Genomic DNA, 10,124 nt, shown 5'->3' with positions numbered 1-10,124 from the left:
CTTGGTGGGTGGAGGGGTGGGTGGGTGGGTGAAAGGGGTGGGTGAAAGGGGTGGGTGGGTGGGGTGGGTGGGTGAAAGGGGTGGGTGGAGGGGTTGGTGGGTGGGTGGGTGAAAGGGGTGGGTGGAGGGGTTGGTGGGTGGGTGAAAGGGGTGGGTGGAGGGGTGGGTGGGTGGGTGGGAGGAGGGGTGGGTGGGTGAAAGGGGTGGGTGGAGGGGTGGGTGGGTGAAAGGGGTGGGTGGAGGGGTTGGTGGGTGGGTGAAAGGGGTGGGTGGAGGGGTTGGTGGGTGGGTGAAAGGGGTGGGTGGAGGGGTTGGTGGGTGGGTGGGTGAAAGGGGTGGGTGGAGGGGTGGGTGGGTGGACCGCTGCTCCACCTTCCGCCATCGTCAGGAAGCATGGTGGTTGTGGTTGTGGTGGTGGTTGTGGTTGTGGTGGTGGTTGTGGTTGTGGTTGCCATCGACCGCCAAGCCTCAACGAGCTCCTGGCCCACCTCGGCTCATCGTCGTCTGTCCCTCCTCCTCCTTATCCTCCTCATCCTCCTCATCCTCCTCCTTATCCTCCTCATCCTCCTCCTTATCCTCCTCATCCTCATCCTCCTCCTCATCCTCCTCCTCAGCCTCCTCATCCTCATCCTCCTCATCCTCGTCCTCATCCTCATCCTCCTCCTCATCCTCCTCCTCATCCTCCTCATCCTCATCCTCCTCATCCTCCTCCTCATCCTCCTCATCCTCCTCCTCATCCTCCTCCTCATCCTCCTCATCCTCCTCCTCATCCTCCTCATCCTCCTCCTCCTCATCCTCCTCATCCTCCTCATCCTCCTCCTCCTCATCATCCTCATCCTCCTCATCCTCCTCCACCTCCTCCACCTCATCCTCCTCATCCTCATCCTCATCATCCTCCTCCACCTCCTCCTCCTCATCCTCCTCATCCTCCTCCTCCGCTTCCTCCATCCTCGTCCACCCCTCGGCGTGGTGGTGTCGGCGGCCAGTGATGATGACGATGAAGAAAAAGACGACGACGGAGGAGGAGAGGAGCAGGGGGAGGGCATGGGCCCCACATGCGTTTGGTGGTGGTGGTGAGATGATGACGATGATGATGATGGAGAAAGCGTTAGATGATGATGATGATGGAGAAAGCGTTAGATGATGACGATGATGGAGAAAGCGTTAGATGATGACGATGATGATGATGGAGAAAGCGTTAGATGATGACGATGATGGAGAAAGCGTTAGATGATGACGATGATGACGATGGAGAAAGCGTTAGATGATGACGATGATGACGATGGAGAAAGCGTTAGATGATGACGATGATGATGATGGAGAAAGCGTTAGATGATGATGATGATGAGAGAGAAAGCGGCAGATGATGATGATGATGGTGCGACAATGATGACGGTGCGATGGAGGACAATTAGCCATCCATGAGACCGGGATGAACAAGCGGCTGATCGCCCGAGCGGGCCAGCAGGCCAGCAGGCCACCTGACCGGCGGGCCAGCGGATCAGCAGGCCGGCAGGCCAGCAGGCCACCTGACCGGCAGGCCGGCAGGCTAGCAGGCCGGCAGGCCGGCAGGCTAGCAGGCTGGCAGGCCGGCAGGCCAGCAGGCTGGCAGGCCGGCAGGCCGGCAGGCTAGCAGGCCAGCAGGCCAGCAGGCCACCTGACCGGCAGGCCGGCAGGCTAGCAGGCCAGCGGGCCAGCAGGCCACCTGACCGGCGGGCCAGCAGGCCAGCGGGCCAGCAGGCCGGCAGGCCACCTGACCGGCGGGCCAGCAGGCCAGCGGGCCAGCAGGCCAGCAGGCCAGCAGGCCGGCAGGCCGGTAGGCCGGCAGGCTAGCAGGCTAGCTGACCGGCAGGCCAGCAGGCCAGCGAGCCAGCAGGCTAGCTGACCGGCAGGCCGGCAGGCCAGCAGGCCAACGGGGCCTACGTGGAGTCGGTTTTGGTCATGGCCTTGCCGCCGTTCATGACGGTGGAGGGTGACGGGGAGGGGGCGTTGGAGGCTTCGGCCCCTTGGATGAGAACCTCGGCGAGGTCGTGCAGGGACGGCTCCTTGTACATGGCAACTGTGGGGGGTGAGGGGAGACACGGGGAGAGACACGGGGAGAGACACGGGGAGACACGGGGAGACACGGGGAGACATGGGGAGACACGGGGAGACATGGGGAGAGACACGGGGAGACACGGGGAGACACGGGGAGAGACACGGGGAGACACGGGGAGACACGGGGAGAGACACGGGGAGACACGTGCAGAGACACGGGGAGACACGGGGGGTGAGGGGAGACACGGGGAGACACGGGGAGACATGGGGAGACACGGGGAGATGACACGGGGAGATGACATGGTGGAGACACGGGGAGACAGATAAAGGACACGGGGAGACATGGGGAGACACGGGGAGACATGGGGAGACACGGGGAGATGACACGGGGAGATGACATGGTGGAGACACGGGGAGACAGATAAAGGACACGGGGAGACACGGGGAGACACGGGGAGATGACACGGGGAGATGACACGGGGAGACACGGGGAGACACGGGGAGAGACACGGGGAGAGACACGGGGAGAGACATGGGGAGATGACACGGGGAGAGACGTGCAGAGACACGGAGAGACACGGGGAGACACGGGGAGACACGGGGGTGAGGGGAGACACGGGGAGACACGGGGAGAGACGCGGGGAGAGAAGGAGAGACACGGGGAGAGACACGGGGAGAGACAAGGGGAGAGACACGGGGAGAGACACGGGGAGAGACACGGGGAGAGACACGGGGAGACGCGGGGAGAGACACGGGGAGAGACACGGGGAGAGACACAGGGAGAGACACGGGGAGAGACGTGCAGAGACACGGAGAGACACGGGGAGACACGGGGGGTGAGGGGAGACACGGGGAGACACGGGGAGAGACGCGGGGAGAGACACGGGGAAAGAAAGAGAGACAGAGAAGAGTACAGGTTATGGGTTGGCATCATCTGCCGACTGTCCCTGCTTCATCTTAACCACCATAACCACCACCACCACGACCACCACCGCAAAGGCAAAGGCCCCCCGTAGAGCCCACGCACGCTAGCGGGCAAAGTGCTGCCAGCGAGCATCAGCGCCTGTGAAGGCGGGACACCGTGCCCGCCCGATTGTCTCCATCTCGAAGCGTGTTGAGACCGAGGCGGACAGCGATGGCTCCTTGCCGGACGTCAACTCGAGGATTGGAATCTTGATTTGAAGCTCTCGCAACCGCGGCCATCCGTACACACTCTTCACTGGTTCTTTACGGCGAAGTCGTCACGGAGGGGAGAAAAATTAAATGAAGCAAAGCAAGAAAAAAAAAAACGTGTCACGACGTTTCCATCGTGACGCAATCGTTCGTCCTCAGGTGAACAAAAAAAAATTACCCAGCAGTACCACTGCTGGGTAATTTTGAGGCCATCACGTGAAGTGTCGAACGCCCGCTGGCAGGAGGTCACGGGGCAGACCCAAGTGCCACGGGTCGACTGGCTGAGATGACTGGCTGATGCACCACCTGTGCCCCCTACTTTGCCAACCTGCTGTGCTTTAGCCACCCGGCGCTCGGCTCGTTGTTGTGAGCGTCGCTCCTCCGCCCTCCGTTGTTGTTGGAGGGCGACTGCCTCCAACTGCCCAGTAGCATCCTTCACGAGCCTCCTCCACAGAGGCCGATCTTGACACCGCTGGTACCGGTCATCGGGAAGTCCACTCAGCTCCACGTCCTCCTGTACCACATCACTCCATCTCTTCTCTAGCCCGTGCTGCGCCCGTTTAGCCCCCTCGATCTGGCCGAACAAAAGCTGTTTCGGCATGCGGTGGCTGGGCATGCGGGCTACATGACCCAGCCATCGCAGCCTTCCCCGCCGGAGGAGCTCACCGATGGGACCTTGGCAAGATCTTTCAAGGATTTGTGAGCTCCTCACACAATCCAGTCTGGTTAAACCCAGGATGGATCGTAGGCAGGCCAGCCTAAATGTTTCTAACCGGCGAAGATGCTGCATTAGGGGGGTCCACGTTTTGCAAGCGTAGAGAGGGGAGGGAATGACCGTGGCCTAGAAGACCTGAAGCTTAGTGCGGAGCGACAGACCAGGTAGCTTCCACACAGCGTTACGCAACCGATGAAAAGATATTGCCGCTCGACTGATTGAGAATGAGACCTCTGCTGTTAAAATGGACCAGTCACAACCATCACTACCGCTAGCACCACCACGACCTCCACCACCACCTCCACCACCACCCCCACCACCACCCCCACCACCACCCCCACCGCCCCCACCCCCACCCCGTGGCCTCACCTTCGAGGGGGTTGGGCAGGAAGTGAGCCCCGGCTTTCGTCTTCTTCACGCGGTTGCCCTTGAGGGTGCCGCCCTCCTTGTTGAGGCCCAGGTACCAGGCCCGGCCCGATTCGTGTTGCCGGTACAGCGTCGACGAGTAGATGACGTAGTAGTTCTCAAAGACCGACTCCTTGAACTTACACTCGGCCGTGAAGTGTTCCTGGGACGTGGAGGAGACACGGGGGGACACGGGGGAGACACGGGGAGACGCGGGGAGACACGGGGAGACACGGGGGGACACGGGGAGACACGGGGGGACGTGGGGAGACACGGGGAGACACGGGGAGACACGGGGAGACGCGGGGAGACGCAGGGAGAGAGACACGGAGAGACGAGTAGATGACGTAGTAGTTCTCAAAGACCGACTCCTTGAACTTACACTCGGCCGTGAAGTGTTCCTGGAACGTGGAGGAGACGCGGGGGGACGCGGGGGAGACACGGGGAGACACGGGGAGACACGGGGAGACGTGGGGAGACACGGGGAGACACGGGGGGACACGGGGAGAGAGACAGGGAGAGACGAGTAGATGACGTAGTAGTTCTCAAAGACCGACTCCTTGAACTTGCACTCGGCCGTGAAGTGTTCCTGGAACGTGGAGGAGACACGGGGAGACACGGGGAGACACGGGGAGACACGGGGAGACGTGGGGAGACACGGGGAGACACGGGGAGACACGGGGAGAGAGACAGGGAGAGACGAGTAGATGACGTAGTAGTTCTCAAAGACCGACTCCTTGAACTTACACTCGGCCGTGAAGTGTTCCTGGGACGTGGAGGAGACACGGGGGGACACGGGGGAGACACGGGGAGACACGGGGAGACACGGGGAGACACGGGGAGACGCGGGGAGACACGGGGGGACGTGGGGAGACACGGGGAGACACGGGGAGACACGGGGAGACACGGGGAGAGAGACACGGAGAGACGAGTAGATGACGTAGTAGTTCTCAAAGATAGACTCCTTGAACTTGCACTCGGCCGTGAAGTGTTCCTGGAACGTGGAGGAGACACGGGGGGACGTGGGGAGACACGGGGGGACGTGGGGAGACACGGGGAGACACGGGGAGACACGGGGAGACGCAGGGAGAGAGACACGGAGAGACGAGTAGATGACGTAGTAGTTCTCAAAGACCGACTCCTTGAACTTGCACTCGGCCGTGAAGTGTTCCTGGAACGTGGAGGAGACACGGGGGACAGGGGGAGACACGGGGAGACACGGGGGAGACACGGGGAGACACGGGGAGACGCAGGGAGAGAGACACGGAGAGACGAGTAGATGACGTAGTAGTTCTCAAAGACCGACTTCTTGAACTTACACTCGGCCGTGAAGTGTTCCTGGAACGTGGAGGAGACACGGGGGGACACGGGGGGACACGGGGAGACACGGGGAGACACGGGGGTCACAGAGTGTGTGTGTGTCTGTGTGTGAGTGTGTCTGTGTGTGTGAGCGTGTGTGTGTGTGTCTGTGTGTGTGAGTGTGTGTGTCTGTGAGTGTGTGAGTGCGTCTGTGTGTGTGTCTGTGAGTGTCTGTGTGTGTGTGAGTGTGTCTGTGTGTGTGAGTGTGTCTGAGTGTGTGAGCGAGTGTGTGAGTGTGTCTGTGTGTGTCACTGTGTCTGTGTGTGTCTGTGTGTGTGTGTCTGTGTGTTTGAGTGTGTCTGTGTGTGTCACTGTGTCTGTGTGTTTTTCTGTGTGTGTGTGTCTGTGTGTGTGTGTCTGTGTGTGTCTGTCTGTGTGTCTGTCTGTCTGTGTGCGTCTGTGTGTGTGTGTCTGTGTGTGCTATGAACCTGGCGACCCGGGTTCGATTCCCGCTCACGGCCAACACCAGTGACGATTATCTGAACCGGTCCCGGGCCTCCCCTATTATATTGTTATCTGTTATCTTTGTTTTGTGTGAGGGTGTCTGTGTGTGTCACTGTGTCTGTGTGTGTGTGTCTGTGTGTGTCTGTGTGTGTGTCTGTGTGTGTGTGTCTGTGTGTGTCACTGTGTCTGTGAGTGTGTGTGTGCGTGTGTGAGCGAGTGTCTGTGAGTGTGTGTGTGTGCGAGTCTGTGTGTGTCTGTGTGTGTCTGTGTCTGTGTGTGTGAGTGTGTGTGTGTCTGTGTGTGTGTCTGTGCGTGTGTGTCACTGTGTGTGTGTCTGTGTGTGTGAGTGTGTCACTGTGTGTGTGTGTGGTAGTGTAGCGGTTAGCGCTACGCTGCGCTAAGAACCTGGCGACCTGGGTTCGATTCCCGCTCACGGCCAACACCAATGACGATTATCTGAACCGGTCCTGGGCCTCCCCTAGGTCGACTCAGCCTCAAATGAGTACCTGGTGCGGTGTGTAATAAACATCGCTAGCACTGGGGAGACAAAGGCGGCCGGGCGTGGTGCTGGCCACCCACCCCCCCTTCATAGGTGCTGCTCGCTAACAGCACTTGCCCCTACAGTCTGTGAAGGCTACACGGGGGAGCTTTGTCTGTGTGAGTGTTTCATTGGCTGTGTCACCCATCATGCCCTTGTGACTGGAACGCACAAGCATCATCATCACAAGCATCATCACTATCATCACCACCACCATCATCACCATCATCACTATCATCACCACCACCATCATCACCATCATCACTATCATCACCACCATCATCATCATAAGCATCATCACCATCATCATCACAACCACCATCATCACCATCATCACCATCATCACTATCATCACCACCATCATCACCATCATCACTATCATCACCACCACCATCATCATCATAAGCATCATCACCATCATCATCACAACCACCATCATCACCATCATCACCATCATCACCATCATCACTATCATCACCACCACCATCATCACCATCATCACTATCATCACCATCATCATCACCATCATCGCCATCATCACCACCATCATCACCATCACCACCATCACCACCATCATCATCATCACCATCATCATCATCACCACCACCACCATCATCACCACCACCATCATCATCATCATTACCATCATCATCAACATCATCATCATCACCACCATCACCACCATCATCACCATCATCATCACCATCATCACCACCACCATCATCACCATCATCGCCATCACCACCACCATCACCATCATCGCCATCATCACCACCACCATCACCATCACAACCACCATCATCATCACCACCATCATCACCACCACCACCATCACCCCCATCACTACAACCACTATCACCACCACTCCCATCACCCCCATCACTACCACCACTATCACCACCACCATCATCACCACCATCACCACCATCATCACCATCATCATCACCATCATCACCACCACCATCATGATCATCAGCATCGCCACCACCACCACCACCATCACCCCCACCACTACCACCACTATCACCACCACCACCACTACCACCACTACCACCACTATCACCACCACCACCACTATCACCATCATCATCATCACCACCCCCATAATCACCACGACCAAAGCGATTGCTCCGTCTCCATGGCAACAAAACGAGGGGCTCACGCGGAGGACCCAAACCCCTCCCCCCTCCCCCCCTCCCCCCTCCTCCTCCGGAGACGCGACCACAACGCAGCCAAAGCTCCCCCAGGTAGCCGACGGCCAAAGCAGCGGCAGCAGCTGGGGCAAGGGCAGTCAGACGAACCAAGCCCTCTGCTGCCCACGTGATGTCGTGGCCGGCCGCCTTTGTCTCCCCAGGGCAACAGAGGCGAAGCTGCCCGCCACACCACCGCTCACGCAAAAGGCAAAGGTCCCCCGTGTAGCCTCTGACAGGCTGCAGGGGCAAGTGCTGTGAGTAGCGAGTAGCAGCAGCACCTATACACAGACAAAGATCCCCCGTGTAGCCTCTAACAGGCTGTAGGGGCAAGTGCTGTTAGCGAGTAGCAGCAGCACCTATACACAGACAAATGTCCCCCGTGTAGCCTCTAACAGACTGTAGGGGCAAGTGCTGTTAGCGAGCACCTATGAAGGCCGGAACGGTACACGAGGGGGTGAGTGGCCAGCACCACGCCCGACCGCCTTTGTCTCCCTAGTGGCAATGTTTACACACCGCACCCAGGTACTCATTTGAGGCTGAGTCGACCTAGGGGAGGCCCGGGACCGGTTCAGACAATCGTCACTGGTGTTGGCCGTGAGCGGGAATAGAACCCGGGTCGCCGGGTTCATAGCGCAGCGTAGCGCTAACCGCTACACTATCGCTCCCCACACAAACACAAACACACAGACACACACACACACAGACACACAGACACACACACAGACACACACACACAGACACACACACACAGACACACACACACAGACACACACACACAGACACTCACACACAGACACACACACACACAGACACTCACACAAAGACACACACACACAGACACACACACACAGACACACACACAGACACACACACACACAGACACACACAGACACACACACACACACAGACACACACAGTACACACACACAGACACACACACACAGAGTGACTGCGAGCAGAATGAGGTCGCTGCTGCCTCTCTCCCTCCACCTTGCCTCTCTCTCCCAGAGGGGGTTCAAAGTGGCCGTGTCAGTCAGAGATGCTGAGTCACAGTAACACACACAGACACACACAGAGACCCACAGACACACACAGAGACCCACAGACTCATCACACAGAGACTCACACAGAGACTCACACAGAGACCCACAGACTCATCACACAGAGACTCACACAGAGACTCACACAGAGACCCACAGACTCACACAGAGACTCACACAGAGACTCACACAGAGACCCACAGACTCATCACACAGAGACCCATAGACTCATCACACAGAGACCCATAGACTCATCACACAGAGACCCATAGACTCATCACAAAGAGACCCATAGACTCATCACACAGAGACCCATAGACTCATCACACAGAGACCCACAGACTCACCACACAGAGACCCACAGACTCACCACAGACTCACCACACAGAGACCCACAGACACACACACACAGAGACCCACAGACTCAGAGACCCACAGACTCATCACACAGAGACCCATAGACTCATCACACAGAGACCCACAGACTCATCACACAGAGACCCACAGACTCACCACACAGAGACCCACAGACTCATCACAGACTCACCACACAGAGACCCACAGACTCACCACACAGAGACCCACAGACTCACCACACAGAGACCCACAGACTCATCACACAGAGACCCACAGACTCATCACACAGAGACCCATAGACTCATCACACAGAGACCCACAGACTCGTCACACAGAGACCCATAGACTCATCACACAGAGACCCACAGACACACCACACAAAGACCCACAGACTCACCACACAGAGACCCACAGACTCACCACACAGAGGCCCACAGACTCACCACACAGAGACCCACAGACTCACCACACAGAGACCCACAGACTCATCACACAGAGACCCACAGACTCATCACACAGAGACCCACAGACTCATCACACAGAGACCCACAGACTCATCACAAAGAGACCCACAAACTCACCACACAGAGACCCACAGACTCACCACACAGAGACCCACAGACTCACCACACAGAGACCCATAGACTCACCACACAGAGACCCACAGACTCACCACACAGAGACCCATAGACTCACCACACAGAGACCCACAGACTCATCACACAGAGACTGTGTGTGTGTTTGTGTCTGTGTGTGTTTGTGTGTCTGTGTGTGTGTCTGTGTCTGTGTTTGTGTCTGTGTGCATGTGTGTTTGTCTGTGTGTGTGTCTGTGTGTGTGTCTGTGTGTTTGTCTGTGTGTGTGT

At 58.0% G+C, this 10,124-nt stretch overlaps 1 protein-coding gene across 1 annotated transcript in view; it reads right to left on the bottom strand.

Annotated features, from left to right (window-relative positions):
* Positions 1 to 1,812: 1,812 nt before the first annotated feature.
* The window catches only part of LOC116958045 (uncharacterized), a 229,044-nt gene continuing 220,732 nt past the window's right edge, over positions 1,813 to 10,124 (bottom strand). The window contains exons 6-7 of the mRNA XM_076055229.1: positions 4,295 to 4,493; positions 1,813 to 2,059 (exon numbers count right to left, since the gene is read on the bottom strand). Coding sequence (XP_075911344.1) covers positions 1,920 to 2,059; positions 4,295 to 4,493 — 339 coding nt within the window. The 3' untranslated portion in view covers positions 1,813 to 1,919. The remainder of the gene's footprint in view (positions 2,060 to 4,294; positions 4,494 to 10,124) is intronic.

Source organism: Petromyzon marinus, chromosome 70 (assembly GCF_048934315.1).
Source record: "Petromyzon marinus isolate PM22_M1 ecotype Great Lakes invasive population chromosome 70, UKy_Petmar_22M1.pri1.0, whole genome shotgun sequence".
In the NCBI taxonomy this organism is placed as follows: domain Eukaryota; kingdom Metazoa; phylum Chordata; class Hyperoartia; order Petromyzontiformes; family Petromyzontidae; genus Petromyzon; species Petromyzon marinus.
Note: the sequence above shows the minus strand (reverse complement) of the source record. Positions and strands in the feature narration are given on the sequence as shown.